The 17177-nt window shown below is 43.8% G+C and overlaps 5 protein-coding genes across 6 annotated transcripts; 2 read left to right on the top strand and 3 right to left on the bottom strand.

The window, feature by feature from the left end:
- Window positions 1-2657: 2657 nt before the first annotated feature.
- LOC108128915 (ubiquilin-2) lies at window positions 2658-4120 on the bottom strand. The gene has a single exon (XM_070281731.1). The coding sequence runs from the start codon at window positions 3978-3980 to the stop codon at window positions 2886-2888; it is 1095 nt and encodes a 364-aa protein (XP_070137832.1). The 5' UTR covers window positions 3981-4120; the 3' UTR covers window positions 2658-2885.
- A 1174-nt stretch (window positions 4121-5294) lies between these two features.
- Window positions 5295-9283, top strand: LOC108128914 (serine/threonine-protein kinase 32A). 2 transcript variants are annotated; one of them, XM_070281529.1, is made up of 8 exons: window positions 5295-5364; window positions 6035-6090; window positions 6145-6310; window positions 6756-6826; window positions 6897-7023; window positions 7939-8064; window positions 8192-8373; window positions 8442-9283. In XM_070281529.1, the coding sequence occupies exons 1-8, from the start codon at window positions 5310-5312 to the stop codon at window positions 9045-9047; spliced, it is 1389 nt and encodes a 462-aa protein (XP_070137630.1). In that variant the 5' UTR covers window positions 5295-5309; the 3' UTR covers window positions 9048-9283. The 2 variants fall into 2 exon arrangements, with proteins under 2 accessions (XP_070137630.1, XP_070137629.1); XM_070281528.1 differs by lacking the exon at window positions 5295-5364 and adding an exon at window positions 5453-5960.
- A 76-nt stretch (window positions 9284-9359) lies between these two features.
- lost (methenyltetrahydrofolate synthase domain-containing protein lost) lies at window positions 9360-13684 on the bottom strand. The gene is made up of 6 exons (XM_017246758.3): window positions 13452-13684; window positions 12034-12204; window positions 11245-11963; window positions 11104-11175; window positions 10824-11043; window positions 9360-10767 (listed from the first exon to the last, which is right to left on the bottom strand). The coding sequence occupies exons 1-6, from the start codon at window positions 13531-13533 to the stop codon at window positions 10364-10366; spliced, it is 1668 nt and encodes a 555-aa protein (XP_017102247.2). The 5' UTR covers window positions 13534-13684; the 3' UTR covers window positions 9360-10363.
- A 296-nt stretch (window positions 13685-13980) lies between these two features.
- LOC108128920 (BTB/POZ domain-containing protein KCTD9) lies at window positions 13981-15534 on the bottom strand. Its single transcript, XM_017246791.3, has 3 exons — window positions 14866-15534; window positions 14681-14812; window positions 13981-14621 (listed from the first exon to the last, which is right to left on the bottom strand). The coding sequence occupies exons 1-3, from the start codon at window positions 15409-15411 to the stop codon at window positions 14307-14309; spliced, it is 993 nt and encodes a 330-aa protein (XP_017102280.2). The 5' UTR covers window positions 15412-15534; the 3' UTR covers window positions 13981-14306.
- A 136-nt stretch (window positions 15535-15670) lies between these two features.
- LOC108128919 (Golgi to ER traffic protein 4 homolog) lies at window positions 15671-17130 on the top strand. The gene is made up of 2 exons (XM_017246790.3): window positions 15671-16240; window positions 16300-17130. The coding sequence occupies exons 1-2, from the start codon at window positions 15860-15862 to the stop codon at window positions 16930-16932; spliced, it is 1014 nt and encodes a 337-aa protein (XP_017102279.1). The 5' UTR covers window positions 15671-15859; the 3' UTR covers window positions 16933-17130.
- The last annotated feature ends 47 nt before the right edge of the window (window positions 17131-17177 follow it).

The following is a 17177-nucleotide window of genomic DNA, read 5'->3' on the forward strand; positions in this document are numbered from 1 at the left end:
CCCCGACTCCTGCTTGACTGTCTGCTCTAATAGAAGAGAAACGCACTTTTTTATGGATTATGGATTATGGCAGGCATTCGAGCACAAGAGGACATTTCAGGAGTTTCGTCTTACCGATTCCGAGCCTACATAAATTAATTCCAGCTCCAGCCCAAGCCCCAGCACAGGCTGGGCCCATAAACATGAGTACCGGCTCCATCAAGTCGTTTCAAATTATAGATTTTTTCTCTGCTCCTTGGGAATCGGATGAGACGGCGGCGATGATGTCATCGGTTCCTCTGAAAATTTATTGTTATCCGAGCTGGCATCAATAAGAGCGCTCGTTAGTAATTAATTCAATTCCAAAATGGCGATTCAAAATGGAGATTCAAAATGGCGAATTTATGTTTTGTTCTGTTTTATGAGAAGCAGATCCTTGATTGACCATTCACTGTTAGTAGAGCGTGAAAACTTCCTTGGAAAACACACAATGGCTTGCGACAAAATCCTGTAAATAGACAATAGGCTTGGAAGACACCATACTCTAATTTCACGAAGGAAGCTCACACATAAAGGACGAGTGTGCCGGGGTCATCAAATTTTTAAATCATAAAACATGCAAACAAACAAAGCAACACGCGGCAGTGCATATAATCTAAATAATAAATGTTCCTTGAGCTGAGAGACCATAAACGGAAATCGCCATAAAATTCGTCTGTTTATGGGACCCTGGACCGTTAGGGAGCTTACGGTATGGCGGATTTTACGGTTATGAATCGGCGGAGTCCTTCCCTAGTGTCGAGGATTAGTGTTAACGTCCTGAAAACTGCCCTCTTTTGTGGTCAGACCCTAAATAAACCATAATTGAGAAATTTAGGAACGCTAAGGCGTCGATTCAGAAGTGTTTAGTGTGGTCAAATGTGTCACAGACTACGATTTTGTCATCATTTGTAATCCTTTAAGGGGCTTACAGCAAGGAGTAATGTGCCACTTGCCGCACTGGCATTCGCCTGCATCCTGATTCTGTCACTCAGGATCAAAAAGTTTAAAGTTCGGATCGGCTTAAAACATTATTCGCAGGCTCAGCGAACATGAAGCTGATTGCTTTTTTCGGATCTGGGCTACAGTGGCGCGGCATTTTCTCATTAGAGGTCGTCGAAAGGGAAAAAGAAGGCGCCAGGACTAATAAAAATCTTTTTGGAATATGCTAATTTTTATGCTGATTTTTCGGTGTTTGCTGTTCCCTTTTGGCCAGCTGCTAATGAAGGCTTGGGTCCTTGATGGTCCTTGCTGGCTGGATGAACAGAGGGATAGGTGAATGACGCCGCATTGTCTTTTTGCGCTCATTAATTTTTCAGGCCAAGAGACCGGGTCACGTTCAAAGAACTAGGGAAAATATGAGGCATCTTGGACCATTAATTAAGAGTTTTTTCCAATTAGAACCAGCATTCTGCTGAACTCACTCTGGCCAAAATAAAGGGGAAAACAAACAAAGCTTGTGGATTCTGGTAGCACTTTGATTGATTCTGGTTCTATTTGTTGTGACAACTTTGTCTAAATGCTCGTCTTTCGATATTTGACAATCGTGTTTAAGGCTTACAAATCCATTGATTAATGACGCCATTCGGCCGGAATATGTAGCCCCTGGGGTTTCAGATCTACTCTGGAACTCAATCTCACTCCATTTAGATTCCAATCATTTGATGAATCTTCTGTTCATATTTCCACAATGTATATTAAAAGCTCATTAGCTAATTGACTGTACAGAAATCGTGCGTCTGACCTATTTTTGTTCTGGCTAAATCATGCGACTCTTAATTATGTAAAATCAATAGATGAATCAGATGAATAACCCAATAACCCGAATTTTGTAGGATTATTTTCGGAAATCATTGTGGCGTGTAACTTTGTATGAAGTGTGTGTGGGCCTCCGACGCTCCTCCAGCCAACTTCCAGCCAGTCATAAAAAAAGGGTTCATCTTGAGCTTAGAGTCCTTCTGAAATGAACAGCTTATCAAAAAGCGACAAAAACGAAACGTGTTTATGAAAGCTCAAGGAGCCCTCTTGTTTTAAGAGGCTTGCCTCCTTACAACCACCTTCTGAGGTAAGCCGTGTCCCAAATCCAATATCTTTTTCCACTCAGCCTGTCACCTCCAACGGTATACCACAAACATACATCCATAAAAAAGCCTTTCAAGATGCTGGGGGATGTCTTGAGAGACCGCCTTCAAAATTAAAGCCTTCCAGTGTCCTTAAAGCTGGACCAATAAACTCCATGCTCCGATTAAGTTATCAACATTAAATTTTACTTCAAGGGAGCAGCCAGTGGTTGCTGTTTTGTAACTCTAAGAAACTAATAGCCAGAGTGTAACTGACATGGGAACCGAAACATGTTTGCATTTCACCCAATCTCCTTGGGCATTTGAAGGTGACACATGGCCTGTGGGGAGGCTGGCTAAGACTGTCTTTTTGAGGCATCACTTCAAAGGGCCCGTTGTGTACTCTTTTGCTCGGTCATAAAATATTTAAATGCAAAGTGGCTGAAGCAAATGGACGATTGTTTCGCTACATTAGCGTTGGTGGGAAATGCTGTCGATTTTTTGATGAAAAAATGTAATAAAGGGCTTTAATAAATGGTTTCCCGTCTTAATACCTTCCGTCTTAATAAAGTAACTCGGTAGCGTACATATCTTTATTTAAAGATTACATAATGAACAAATTATATCATTCATAATCTTTTATATTGTCAGCCTTTTTTAAATATACAAATGATTACCGAAGTAAAACAGAGATTTAGTAATTTAAGGGATTTCAGTTACACGGTACGTTACTGTTTGCATTTTACATTCGGATACAAGATCATTGGGCAAAAAAAAACAAAACAGAATGATTAAAAAGTGATACTATCATTCCTGAGTGCGATTCCAATGATCCAGCAGTCTCACCGCACCTTCCAGATTGCCCAGTGAGACCTGCAGAGCGTATTGGTTGCGTTTCTCATTATTGTAGCCCAATTGCTGGAGTCGCTCCATCTGTCCTTTATAGCTCACATTCATCCGGAGGCCTGAACTTATATTTACGACAGTTCCAACTCCGATGGCTTCGGCACCGCCCGGCGAATTGGCGGCTTTAATTTGGTTTTCACGAATCCGACGCTCGAAGCTGCGACGCGCCAAGGCCGCCGCTTCATGGAGTCCACGCACAGCAGCTACCGACTTTTCAGCGTCGCCTTCCGCCAAAGTCTTCATCACTTTCCTGCATTTTCTTCTCAAAGCAGTCTCCAAGAGCTTTGCAAAATTTAAGTCTTCGAGGGTGACCGTGCGTCGCCATGGATTGGGCAGGGGGCACCTGTTCTCGAGCCCTCGCTGGGGATTTGTGCCGTCATCCAAGCGCAGTGGCGGGTGCTTATATGTCCTGGCCACAGTGTTTTCATTGTTTTGACGCATGCACTCTTCGAAAGCCAACAATAGTTTTTGTCCACCGGACATCGATTGCAAGCGCTTGATGTGGAGATCGCGGCGGCGACTCATCTCCGCCTTAGCCGGACTGAACGCATGCGACGCCAACTCGAGCAGGTTCCTGTCGCTGTTGAGGTAGTGGCGCAGCGTCGCATTCTCATCAAGCATAGATTGGATCCGCGGATCGGACTGCAACACAGTTCTCATCAGATTCGGTTGGTTGGCCAAACGAGTCAGAAAGTTGGAGCTCTTCGATTTGCAGCACGGCTCCGGAGGGGGCACCTGGCCAGCACCGCCCTGGGACTTCTCTGGCCGACACACGACGTGCACCGTGACGCCGGAGATTATTCCTTGATCATCAATCGTACCAACGTCCCGCAAAACCTCGCCGGCAAAGACCAAAACAATACGAGGAATAGCCTGCTCGAAGCGAACGGCCACCAGAGCGCGCAAGTTCCGGATAAGCTCGTTCTGGCGCAGTGAAACGATTGCCTCCAGCCCGTTTCCCTTGGCCACGATGTCTATGGACTCTTGGCCGCTCATCGCAGTATGTTTTCTTAGTGGGTTTGGGGACAATGTCGCCTTAAAAATGTCGTCTTTCCTAGGCGAGAACCAAGTGTTCTATAAAAAACACAGTACAGAATACAGACCGAATTGTTACAGCTCTTGCACAGGCCTCTGCGATATTGGTGTGACAAGCTATAGGGTTACTCTAAAAACAGTGTTTAGTGTGGCCCAATTACAGTTTTTTCTATTACATAATGAAAAGGAAGTCGTTTTTTTATTAAATTTGGCATTTCGCTTAAAAATGGATTACTATTGGCCCAGATATGGCCTTCGGCAGGGGCAATATTACCCTTCCATGCATTTTCTCCATTTTTGAAAGGGACCCTCCAGAAAAATCGACAAAAAATTAAAAAAATATTTTGTTTGTAGGTTTTGATGCAGATTGGTGTAGAATCGATAAACCAATCGTTGAGGTAGTCCGCTATAGAATCGGATGATTATTGGTAAAGATATGGCCTTCGGCAGAGGCCATATTACCCTTCCATGAATTTTCTCTATTTTTAAAGGGTACCCATCAGAAAATTTGACAAAAAATCTAAAAAATATTTTGTTGTTAGGCTTTGATGCAGTTTGATGGAGAATCGATCTACAAATCGTTTAAGGTATTCCGCTAAAGATGGTTATTGGCAAAGATATGGCATTTCCTGGGGACCATATTGTCCTTCCTTGCATTTTCCCCATTTTTGAAGGGGACCCATCAGAAAATTTGACAAAAATTCTCAAAAATATTTTCTTGTTAAGTTTTGATGCAGATTGATGGAGAATCGATCTACAAATCGTTTAAGGTATTCTGCTAAAGAATCGGATGATTATTGGCAAAGATACGGCCTTCACCAGGGGCCACATTACCCTTCCATGAATTTTCTCCATTTTTGAAGGGGACCCTCCAGAAAAGTTTACAAAAAATTTAACAAATATTTTGTTTGTAGGTTTTGATGCCGCTCAAGAGTCGGATGATTATTGGCAAATAATATTAGGTATGCGTACATATATTTTCGACTTTAATACGACTTTATCGACTTTATCGACCATCGACTTTAATTTGAATTGTTTGCCCGATAAATACTTCCTCTAGGTTCCCGTAGAACAAAAAGCAGTCTCCATTTGCGTTGGAATATCCTGTTCTCGTCCTAACTTTTTCCATTTGGCCCGTCTTTTGTTTCAGGTGCATCCTATTTGGCTACAATAGAAAAACGTGGGGCAGCGAAAATCCGACACCACGGCAACAATCCTTAAGTTTGTTTAAAAAAAATCCATCAAAGGGCAACTACGAAAGAAGGCGGGCGAAGCCATTGATGTAGCACTATGGGGGCCAACACATCGAGCAGATCCGACGCGAGTCTGCTCGGCAACGATGATGGTAAGTGGCTACTGTACAGTAAAACAGGAGTCAATTGGAAGGTACAGGGGCTAAAAAAATTAAACATCAAAGTAGCCTGAGCCTGTGACGGGAAGGATAAATCAAAATTGAACAATTTTCTACCGCACACACACCTGAGGTATAGTCCAGTATGGAGCTGATGCCTGAGTTGTGCCTGAGCAGGATATTGGAGCTTCTCTCCCTCCCCGACCAGATTAACATGCTGCAGGCCTATGAGCGCTGTCGACCCGTGCTGGCAAGTGTTTGGCGCCGACGACTTGACAGGATTACGCTCAACCTGCTGGAAGTGCCGATGAAGGGGGAGGACTTTAGGATGCTCCTATATTGTGCATGCCAGAGGCTGCGGGAGATCAGGGTCAGCTACATGAGTAGGGAGCATTTCGAGGCGCTGGTAGGATGCAGGTATCCCAAGCTGGACCTTCTGCAGGTGGATGCACTGCCGCCGTTCGCATTGCGGCCTCGTCTCAGGCATCAGCTAAGACAGATTATGCCAAAGTCAAACTACCTTGACGACGCACCCACCATGGGTTGCGTTCTCCAAAGCCAGAATGAAGGCCAAAGTTGGAAGTCACCAGGTGTGTGGGCGGTAGATTAAAACCGAATTCCAACGAAAGGATCAACTCATTCGCCATTTCTTTTGTCCCCACAGTCAATTTCGATCACTTCCAAATTCTTCGTGCTATAGGCAAGGGCAGTTTCGGCAAGGTGAGTCATTATTGTGGATAATCCCAAGAGTTACTTATCGAATGTTCTTCATAGGTTTGTATTGTTCAGAAACGCGACAACGGCATCCTATACGCCATGAAGTATGTGAGTCGATCAGCATGCGAGCTACGAGGGGCTTTGGGTGGTGTCATCAAGGAGGTGGAACTACTGTCCTCGCTGGAGCATCCGTTCCTTGTCAATTTGTGGTTCTCCTTTCAAGGTGAGTCTACAAGCAATCCAGAGATTGGGTTTTTAAATAATATTCACGTCTTAATAAAGAGGCCCTTTAAAAATTTTAAATTCGGACATTAATACTCTTATCATCAAGTTTCTCATATATTTTCATAACAATCATATGTTTTTATAACAATATTTAAGACTTCAACCCCCATAACCAAGTACCAATAGCCTTTCAAAAGGTAGAGTTACATTTTATAATGTATTGTTCTGTCATATCCTTGCCAGGGTATGCAAATTTTAAGGTATCTGTTTTTTCTACCTTTTACCTTCTTCCTCTCACCTGTCCACTTTTTCCTATAATATTCATACATACATACGTCTTCCGCTGCTGCTGATTGGCAATCAAAATGCAAATTAACTTTCTGAATTTATTTTCAAGTCAAAATCCTCACATATATGTATATCCTCACTTCTGTTTTCCACAGACGAAGAGGATTTATTCATGGTCTGCGACCTGTTGACTGGCGGCGATTTGAGATATCACTTACAGAACCGAGTAAGTCCTTCCGCCGCGCTCCCCAGCCCTTTTGTGCTCTTGTCTCATACAGCAACCCGTATCCTTTCAGGTGGAGTTCTCCGAGAAGAGTGTGGCCTTATTAGTGTGCGAGCTTGGCAGTGCGCTGGAGTACCTGCAAACGCAACGAGTTGTCCACAGGGACATCAAGCCTGATAATATTCTATTGGATGATGCCGGTAAGTTTTCAGGACGTGCCATGTGAAAGTGTCAATGTTGGCCTCCTCGTTGACACGCAGGAATTGGTTGGTTGCTCGAACCTCGAACATTTATCGATTTCGTGCAGAGTGTTTCACGCTCCCAGGTGTATTTCCGTATAGGTAGGCAGGCTGGGCGGTCACAAATTATTCATTGGCAATCCAGACAGGAACTGGATGTCACCCGGCAGGTATTCAGAGAAACGTGCTGAGGCCAAAATGTTATTAAACACAAAAAAATGGGAAATTTAACTTTCAATGAAGCTGAAACTTATATACCCTTTCATAGATATCAAGATCAAAACAGTGATTTAAAAATTTAACTTTGAAAAAAAAATAGAAAAAATGGTAAAACCTTTAATGTTAAGGGTCATTCAGTTATTTGACAGCTATAAGTTATGTGAAGTCGGCCCGGCCCGGTCAGGTTATTTTAAGGAATTTTGGGGGAATTTTTGAGGAATATTATGAGAAAGTTATATGTAAAAGATATCGTACACCAAGTTTGGCCTTTTTTAATACCTACTTTATAGAAAATAATTCATTATTAATGATTCAATAATATACCCTTACCTTTAATACCCAAAATAGTACGAAATAAACTCTTAGTATAAAAAAAAGTTCTGCCACTATACTCGTATATGCTTATGTTCTTTTTATAAAAATGAATATTCATTTTTAATCTGGATTAAAATGACGGATGCTTAAGGCTTCCAAACGACTAATTGGTGTCATATACTACATAAGTGGATTAAATATGGTATACCAGGGTATATACGCTTCGACACCGCCCCAAGCTAACTTTCCTTTCCCCCAAAGAAATTAAACCACCATACATATACATATACTCCTGTTCCGAAATTTGTGTCCCAACTTTACCCTGAATTAAATTAATTTCAGGACACGCCCATTTGACTGATTTTAATATTGCCACAAGATTGCAAAAGGATGCTTTGGCCTGCAGCATGTCAGGAACGAAGCCATATATGGCACCCGAGGTGTTCCTCTGCGCCCTGGACGAAGTGGGTAAGTTGGATGTTGGGGAAAAATGAAATTAAAACGATACATGTTCCGTCCGCACTGTAGCATGTGTGGGGATAGGGTTCTGCTGTAGTTAATTGACTGCATCCTGATGGTTTCAATTCATTTACAGCTGGATACAGTTATCCGGTTGACTGGTGGTCCCTGGGCGTGGTGGCCTACGAGATGAGGGGCAACAACAGACCGTTTGTAGTGCACTCGAACACGCCACTGGCAGAAATCAAGAATATTCTGAACACTCCAGTGCACTATCCTCGTTACTGGACCAGCAATTTTGTCGATTTATTGCAGAAGGTTAGCTGATGGCTTCAATTTAGTCAGTTCTGACAACATTAAGCTTTATTTATTTTGTTATATTACAGCTGCTCTCCCCGTACCCTGGGGCCAGGATAAGCACACAGCAGGAGCTGCATCAGACACCACTACTGAGGAATATTGACTTTCAACAAGTCCTCGACAAGAAGACGAAACCCCTTTTCAAACCGCCCGAAGACCATTTAAACTGTGATCCCTGTCTAGAGCTGGAGGAGATGATTGTGGAGACGCGACCTCTTCACAAAAAGAAGAAGCGTTTGGCAAAGCAGCGTTCCGCGCAACGTGACAGTGATCCAGAGACAGCTCTCGTCAAGGAGTTCATCGTCTACAACCGCTACAAGGAGCTGAAGCGGAAGGCCATGGAGCAGAAGGAAAACGACTGGCAGCGGGAGCTGGAGCTTGCGATGGCCAACTCCATAGTCAATAGTCTGGCCCCCATTCAGGAGAAGCCCAATCCTTCCATTGTGCAAGCTGTCGATGCCGCGACATCATCCTCGACAGCGGCAAAGGGAGCAGCCTGTAAGGAGAGCGAAAGCATCGAATTCATAGACCGCACTCCGTCTCCGCAGCCCACCATTGTGCCTGACTCGGCACAGAAACCGCCCAAGGGAGGCCCCAGCAGCACATCGGACAAGGCAACGAGCCCCCAGTAATGCAGAAAGCCCAGAACAGAACCCCCATGATCGTAATAGGTTTCAAAGAAAAAGCACAAACAATGCCCAATATGCCCATGCACCCAGCGACCACTTGATACCAAGTCATCGATACCACCCACCCAACACCAGATCTATTTTTCGAACTCTCTGCTGAATTTCATCATTGTATATGTATATAAAATGATATATAAACAAATTTGATATCCCTTAGGGTATTTCACTGGCCTACATAAGTGTTAAGATTCTTTGTAAATAAATAAATAGATTTTAATTGAAAATCAAAATAAACTAAGCATAGCACTGCACAAATTTTTCGATTTTTTTTAGTTTTTATTTCAAGTTATATTTCATTCATGTTTCACATTTTTTTTGTAACGCCTTTTCTTTGTATAAAAAAGAGTAAATAATATGTTCTGCATTGTATAATTGCCGTTTTCATGTTTCTGTTGATCTCTTGTTAAAATTTATAATTAAGGGGTATTGGTGTTTCGTTAATGTGGAGACACTAACCAAAATTACAATATTTTTTTGTTTGAATTATTTTCGCAGCAAAAATGCAACATTTTAATAGTTTTTTTTTTTTGTAATTCAATTTTTCGTTTACGATTTTTCGTTTTATTTGGGCTTTTGCGATTAATATTACAAATATTAAGAATATTTCATCTTCACCCACAGTGTTCCACACAAAAAGCAGCTCAACTGCTTAATTGTGATGGAACACTGGATATTAATTGCAAAACGGGCGAAAGAAAACGAAAATGAGAAATTTATAGGAAAGGTAGATTATTAACCTTAGACTGTGGGCTGCCACAGGAACAAGTTAGTAAACGATTATATTATAGAAATTTTGTTCCACTCTGTGTGTGGAACGAGTATTTCTGCAATGATTGTAACTAATTTAAATTTCAGTTAAGTTGCTCAACGAATTTTCGTTTTGTTTTTTCTTAGGCAAAAACAAATGCAATTGTTTAAAAAAGCGTCAATGGTTTTGAGTTAGAAAATGTTGCTTTTGCTCTTGTTAGAATAATGAAGGAGAAGAACTACAAGCTGCAAAATATGATCTTCAGTGTATGCATGTGTAGCTGAATGTGTGTATGTGTGTCTATGGTTGTATGCCTGTATGGTGTGTGTGTGTGGTGTGAGTGTGTGTTTTTGGTGTTTGGAGCTCATTTTCTGTTGTATTCATATTTTGTGTGATATTTTTAGATTTTCTCTAAACAAAATGTTACTTTTTTTCGATGAACTCCAAACGTTATGCTGCCGGCGGACTTCCGCCGCAACCATTGGGTGGCTGAGCTGACTGTTGTGTCATACTATACTGTGGTGGTGTCCACAGATTCGATGCGAGCGCCACCCGCATCCCCGCCACCAACATTGCCGGCCTCACTTCCATTTTGCGCATCGCCGGCAGCGTTTCCATCGTCAACAGCGCCAGCATTGCCGGCAGTGGAGCCTCCACTCTTCTTGGCGCCAAACTTGATCAATTCGACGTTGACGTTTATTGTCTTGGTCTGAACCGGCGCCGCAGACTCCACTGGCTCCGTCTTCACAGCGGCATCACCTTCAGCACCCGCTGCGGTTGCTGGGGCAGCCTCGCCACCGGTGGTAATGGTCAGCGATAGATCGTTAAGTGACTTCATCACCTTGTCCACGTCATCCTGGGTACTGGGAGTTCCGTTACGGTTTCCGAAATACAGGAAACACTTTCCAAAGTGACCTAATAAGACAGAACCGTTAGCATATTGCCTAAAAAGTAATTATTTCTTGACTTACCCTTCCATGTAATAGACATGGGGTTGCACTCGCGCTTGCGGAGCTCAGATTTCAGGTCCTTGACGCGAATATCACGGGTCAAATTTGTCAACTTAATGCAGAAATCACGCGGTCCGCGATTCTTGTTCTTCTTCGGACGACGCTCGCCAGCGCCAGCTTCATCAAACTTACGATCCTCACTCTTAGCACCTCCCTCAACTCCAGACTGTTCGCCCTCAGACTGCAATAATTATATTATTTATAATTATATAGGTAAAGTACAAATCTATAACCAACTAACCTTAGTTGCGCGTCTGCGGCGGTTAACGAAGCGGCCCTTGCGCCGGGGAGTACGCTTCTGCGTAGTTTCCTGCTGTAAGTTTATGAAATATATTTAAAATTATTCTTCATTGGCGAAATAAAGGGATAAAAATCCACTTACGCCTGGCTGCTCGTTGTCAGTCTGTGAGGTGGTGCGTCCTGGGTTTCCTCGTTGGAAGCGACGACGCAGCGGACCACGACCACGGCGCCTGTTGTTTTGATGCTGCTCCACATCGGTATCTTCCTCTTTCAATGCAATCGCCTTTCCGGCCTTCTCCTCGCGCTCCTTAAGCTGTTGCAGAACAGGCAATATCTTCAAACGGCGATCTGACAACAACTCCCAGAAAACGCCACTGGGACGTGGCAAACGCTTAGCGACACGGATCACCTCAGTTGGCGTAACAATGATGTCTACTGGGGTGTCGTACTTCTGAAACAGGTTCAGAGGCAATGTGTCCAACACCTGGAGATCATGTACGATCGTAACAATCACTGTTTGTGGGGTAATGGCGCCCAATTCGATGAGCAGGCCAATGTCCAGATCGGCGAACCCATTGCCACGGCCAATACGATAGCCCTCGCGCGAAACAACAACTGAGCCGATTACGACCATATCAAGCTTCAGGCCGCTGTCCAGAGCGATTTCCGAGCGGAATTTCTGAATGTCCTGCACGCGCAACGCCTCCTTCTTCTGCTCTTCTGTGGCATCGGCAGGCACATCTACCTTCAGGCACAGCGCAGACGAATCACGAGTGCTGGGCAAGTAAACGGCCTTATCGGCCAGCAAAGCCTTTTCTTTGAAGTCGTGCAAGGCGCGATCGATGTTCACCTTGATGTGCTCTATAGGGGATAAGAAGGGGGTGAACTCAATGTAGGATTGTGATTAGTTTTGCAATCCTGGTACACTTACGTGCTTTTTTGAATTCCTCCTCATTGATGAGCAATGAAGCAGCCTTATCGGCATCGACAAATGCGGGAATACGGTTGAATATGTTGTTAAATCCAATTCCCACCTTGCCCTCCTGGATCTTCTTCCAGGTTTGCACGCGCAAAGAGCGCTTTGTGGGCTCCACGGGCTGAGCTGTTGAACAGAAAAGAAACGATGCAAAAAACGCAAATACATAGTTGTAGAATCTGCTGACAGCGAAATTCCATAGGCGGACAGCTCTTATCGCACGCCGGACCTGTGTTGTTATCACGTTGGTTTTATGCTGGACTAAAGGTGATATTGGGACTGATAAACCGGTTTCCACGCCCAGAAATCTAACAAAAACTATTTCGGCCCAAAACAAGCATTTGCAAACACCGGCACTGTCATCAACAAAAATAAAGAGAAAATTTGCATGGAAAACAAGGCAGCAGAGTTGCCACCTGAAGCAATTCTAAACAAAAAAAAAGTTTGCATGAAAAAACATGTACGTTTTCAAGGATGAGATGGCAAATTTTAACTCAAAACGACAGCTCCCAGCGTACATGAAAAGCACAAATTGCGTGTTCTTGTTGGAAAAACTTAATTTCAAATATCCCAATATCGATATTGACGCATGACCAATAAGTTGGCAACGCTCCGGCCACACACACGAGGCTGCCTACATACACCAGCACACGCACTAAACATTGCTCAGCGATGAGCGCATCAAAACGCGAATTTCTCAATTAATATGTATGCATGTGAGGAGTGGCTTGTGCTGGTGTGCACCGGCGGTAAAGAGGCGGTGCGGCATGCAAGAAATGACATTAACGAACACCAAAACTCAAATCGGCCAAGAGCAGCCAAAATAGTCGCCGAAAATGATTCATTCCGGACTATTTGCGTCCGGACAACTAGTAATTGTAAGCCTGCTGCTGTTTTCAGCACAAGAATGCGCGCCACGATGACGTAATTAATGTCAACAACAGAATCGTGGATCGCGTACCGACATGTATACACACAAGTTATTCCCCCCTTTGCATCTTCCCTTCTTCCATTTTCATTACCATTTTTTGCAACAATTTCGCTACAAAGTTTCGGCTATTTGACAACTCTTATTTACAGCTAGAGTTTGCTAGAAAAAAATATGGCGGAATTTTGACAACTTTTTTGCACCGTTCGTAAAATGGCCGAGCGAAGGAACGGGAAGGGGTCAAGGGAATAAGCCCTATTAACGAAGTTCGCAGCTGCGAGAATGCCCTTGATCCCTTTTTGATATGCGAAAATAGTGCAATGCACTTTTAGCGAACGGACAAGCAAACGCGGCGCAAAATACTCATGATAACATTCTCACACTTGCATATTGCCTTTCGTTCTAGCTATGCGGCGCCGTCGCGCAATTGGACAAAATAACTTACTTGTCGATGATACCTCCTGCGCGGTGTTAGCGCCATTCTCCGCGGCGGCAGCAGCGGGAGCTGCGTTGCTTTGATTCTCCATCGTATCTCGTTTATATGTTGCGTACTCGAACTGTTTTTATTTTTTGCTCGAGAATTTTTTTCGCTGAATTTTCACAAGTTACAGAGCAACGTCTAACTTCTCCTGCTTCCAACAAACCACAAGCCACAAAAAAAAACCACGTTTCTGACGTTTGCCGTTTGACGTTTTGACGTTTGGGGCGACAGCTCTCTGTGATGCCTGGTGATACCAGACGTTGAAAAGAAAGTACCTTGGGTGGTGTCACGGATACCTTAAAAAATACCGAGGGATTTCACTGGATTTTTGCTGCCGCACTAAAGGACTATCGTACAAAATCCTTGTCACAGTCGATTTTTCACAATTTTTTCCCCCAAATAATTTGTTTATTTTGCAGTATTTTTTACTAAATGACTTTGCAATAATCGGTTATTTTAGCTCGATGTCTGTGAAAAGTACCTAGGTGGTGTCACTTGCTTGCAATAGTCACCAGTGTTGGAAAATACTTTTTAAACAAGCAATGATTTCTTGCAGTTTTTTTTTTTAATAAAAGAAAAATTTTTATTTTTGAACTTGAAATATTTTATTCTGCTAGTTGAAAGTTTTACTTCATACAAATTTTCACAATAAAAAAAATCATGTGTATCCTAATACTGTTTATGTTAAGGTCTACGGTTAAAATCATACTTATTTACAAGCTTTAGTTTAAAATGGTTACATGTAATCGTTATTTTAAGCCAATATGTGATATGTAATTGCACATGGTATTGTCCCCTTCCTTAAAAAAAATAGTTTTATCAGCGAATGGCTTGTGACATATGCAATGGCGTAACCATCAGAGTCAGTTCTGCATCCTTTAGATTCGCTCCCCTAAGATTGGCCTCCTGTAGGTCGCTTCCTGATAAGTTACACCTTTCCAAGTCGGCTCCTGCCAGGACTGCGGCACGTAGGTTGCAATTCTTCATATTGGCATTTTTAAGATTGGCGACGCGAAGATTTACCCCCGCCATATTGCTGCTTTCGAGGCAAGCACCTTTTAAGTTGACACCTTCCAGGTTAGTCCTCACTCCGGTGGGATCTTCAAAGTTGCAACCGCGCAAATTAGCTCCTTCCTGTCATTAGGATTGAAGTAAGTACCATATATATAGTACCTTATAATGGATAAGCTTACCATATTGGCACAAAGACCGCGCACAGACACCAGTTGAGCGCATTCCAAATTGGCATACTGCAGGTCCGCCCGCTCCAGACAGCAATAGTTGAGGTTGGTGTGGGACAAATTACAATGCGACATGTTGGCATACTGAAAAATGGAAATATTTTGAGTACAGGTCGCTATGTAGCCGCATCTCTCACCTTAAAGTTTATATTACGAAAATCCAACTTTCGTAAATCAGCTCCAGATAAATTGACGCCTTGAAAACGAAGTTCAGTTATTACAGAAGTCTGGATTATGGCCTTTATAACATCCATGCGGGTCAAAGGTCTGTCATCCGATTGCGGATCGTCTTGCTGCCCAAGCCGCTCTTCTAGATGCGTCACAAGTGAGTATATACCAAAGAACCGTGCTTCCTCTAATACGCCTAACACACTAATATTTGAGTCGCAGACAAACTGGCCGTGGCGCAGGTAATTAATAATGGGTTCGAAGTAGCGTGGGCTGCGGTCTATAAGGTAAGCCCCCTGCTCATCCCGTTCGCTGGGCTTCATGCTGCCATCCTGTAGAAACATCCGCGCGAGCATCGAGTCCGGTTCCCTACCCACCAAAGTGTCCAAGGTGGTGGTGTAAATTTGTCCGCCTACGTTCAGCTTCACCCATCGATTGGGGGCAAAGTTCCCTGCAAGGCTCCCGCCCGCAGGTTCCTCCTTTATAGAGTCGCTGTCCCTGAGCTCACTGTCCATTGCGCGAAGGATCGGCAAATAGCACCAAATCACAGGCCTGTTTACTCAGCTGGTCCGTTCCGTTCTTCGTTATTGTGTGTGAGATTTGCCATTCGCGGTTCCGCGCGAACACCATCGATATGCTATCTGGATGTTAATTTTTAAAAATCACTAATATATAAACATATAAATAAATAATAATATTATGGCCAACGAATTTAGCGATTTTCTTTTATTTGTTGACTAAAGAACAGTTGGCGTCGAAATTTAACTTATTTGTTTCGTATCTTTATGTATGTTTGTATGTGTGTCTGCAAATACCGTTCACGCGGGGTTTACCCGCGTATCATTGGTAATGCCACTCTTCCTCTTGCCATATATGTAAATACAATAAAATAGTAAAATCAAGATTCGCAAAAGTTGAGAAGGTCGCTTTGAAGCCCAACAACCAACAGAGCAAGCAGGGGAAATGGCCGCCGCCGAGTCAGGTACAGCAGCCAGTGGCAGCTCTGCATCGGCTGCCCAGCGCGGAGTGAGCCGCGTCCTGGCCAAGTTGGCGCAATCCCTGGCCGGAGGTGAATACTACGAGGCGCATATGATGTACAGGACTCTGTACTTCCGCTACACGGCCCAGAAACGCTACCAAGACTGTTTGGACCTGCTCTTCGACGGGGCCCAGCAACTTATGGCAAAGGGACAGGAGAGCAGTGCGGCGGACCTATGCCTTTTGCTGCTGGACACACTAGAGAAAAGAGGACCCCATCCCGAAGACTCCGAATTATGGGTAGCCCGCTGGGGAGGCTTGATTGGTGGGCTCAGCGCCGCAACGGTGGAGCGTGAGACCGTGATCGTAAGTTCTAGAAGCTTCCATACTGAATAGTAGCCAGACTAAAGCTTGTTTTATTCCAGCAAAGAACCATAAAGTGGAGCACTGCCCTGCATGGCCAGTACGGACACCCGGTGCTGCACAAATTGATTGCGCACGTGTTTTGGACTGAGGGAAACGTGGAGGCAGCTCGGCATCACTACCTACTTTGCCAGGATGGCAGCCTGTCCGGACGAGTGCTGATTGAAATTAGCCAAAGCAGGGGCTTCCAAAGTGAGGTGGATTTGTTTCTAGCGCAGGCAGTTTTGCAGCAGCTGTCGTTAAAGGACCGCAAAACCGCAGAGGACACTTTTACGGAGTACACGAGGTCCCACTCGAAACTATTGCGCCACGAGTTTCCCTACAAGGAGCCCCTCATCAACTTCCTGTACTTTTTGTTCCGGCTTATTGACGCGAAGAGAGTGGCAGGTTTCCGAGCCCTCCGAAAGCTCTACGACCCGTCACTGAAGCGCGATACCTCGTTTCTGAAGTACGTGGCTAAAATCGGAGTGATATATTTTGATGAACAGCCGGAAGCGACGAATGTCGGCCCGACAGGACTGGGAGGAATGTTCGGCGACATATTCAACCGCCTTATGTCGGGCTTTGACGATGAGGACGCTGAAGATCAGGACACGTCTCTGAGGCGACAGAATGTCAACAACGAACTGGACTAGCACCAAGACTATTTGGTTGCAGGAGCTTTCGGTCTCGGTCAACTGAGGTCCATGTCACCGGTTAACGGGATTTTCTTGTTATTATTTTAATGTTCTGTATGCAAAATTATTTAACGTAAGCGTATAGTCGCAAAAATTGCAATGTAGATTCTTTAGCGTTTCGGTTGGAACATTTATGAAAATATATTTGTGAAAAGATTTCCAGTTTGCATAAATCAAAGTGAAACTGATGAGAAAACTTTTTT

The sequence above is a fragment of the Drosophila bipectinata genome, chromosome 3R, assembly GCF_030179905.1.
Source record: "Drosophila bipectinata strain 14024-0381.07 chromosome 3R, DbipHiC1v2, whole genome shotgun sequence".
In the NCBI taxonomy this organism is placed as follows: Eukaryota; Metazoa; Arthropoda; class Insecta; order Diptera; family Drosophilidae; genus Drosophila; species Drosophila bipectinata.

What these genes read in the sequence shown, in the direction of transcription:
- LOC108128915 (XM_070281731.1), bottom strand. Translation starts at nt 3,980, where the DNA reads ATGAGCGGCCAAGAGTCCATAGACATCGTGGCCAAGGGAAACGGGCTG.
- LOC108128920 (XM_017246791.3), bottom strand. Translation starts at nt 15,411, where the DNA reads ATGGACAGTGAGCTCAGGGACAGCGACTCTATAAAGGAGGAACCTGCG. An exon ending in TTCGTAATATAAACTTTAAG is followed by an intron (nt 14,813 to 14,865) that starts GTGAGAGATGCG and finishes TCCATTTTTCAG; the next exon opens with TATGCCAACATGTCGCATTG. An exon ending in GCGGTCTTTGTGCCAATATG is followed by an intron (nt 14,622 to 14,680) that starts GTAAGCTTATCC and finishes TCCTAATGACAG; the next exon opens with GAAGGAGCTAATTTGCGCGG.
- lost (XM_017246758.3), bottom strand. Translation starts at nt 13,533, where the DNA reads ATGGAGAATCAAAGCAACGCAGCTCCCGCTGCTGCCGCCGCGGAGAAT. An exon ending in GCAGGAGGTATCATCGACAA is followed by an intron (nt 12,205 to 13,451) that starts GTAAGTTATTTT and finishes TCTGTTCAACAG; the next exon opens with CTCAGCCCGTGGAGCCCACA. An exon ending in CATGTCTATTACATGGAAGG is followed by an intron (nt 10,768 to 10,823) that starts GTAAGTCAAGAA and finishes CTGTCTTATTAG; the next exon opens with GTCACTTTGGAAAGTGTTTC.
- LOC108128914 (XM_070281528.1), top strand. Translation starts at nt 5,516, where the DNA reads ATGGAGCTGATGCCTGAGTTGTGCCTGAGCAGGATATTGGAGCTTCTC. An exon ending in CCAAAGTTGGAAGTCACCAG is followed by an intron (nt 5,961 to 6,034) that starts GTGTGTGGGCGG and finishes TTGTCCCCACAG; the next exon opens with TCAATTTCGATCACTTCCAA. An exon ending in TATTCTATTGGATGATGCCG is followed by an intron (nt 7,024 to 7,938) that starts GTAAGTTTTCAG and finishes AATTAATTTCAG; the next exon opens with GACACGCCCATTTGACTGAT.
- LOC108128919 (XM_017246790.3), top strand. Translation starts at nt 15,860, where the DNA reads ATGGCCGCCGCCGAGTCAGGTACAGCAGCCAGTGGCAGCTCTGCATCG. An exon ending in TGGAGCGTGAGACCGTGATC is followed by an intron (nt 16,241 to 16,299) that starts GTAAGTTCTAGA and finishes GTTTTATTCCAG; the next exon opens with CAAAGAACCATAAAGTGGAG.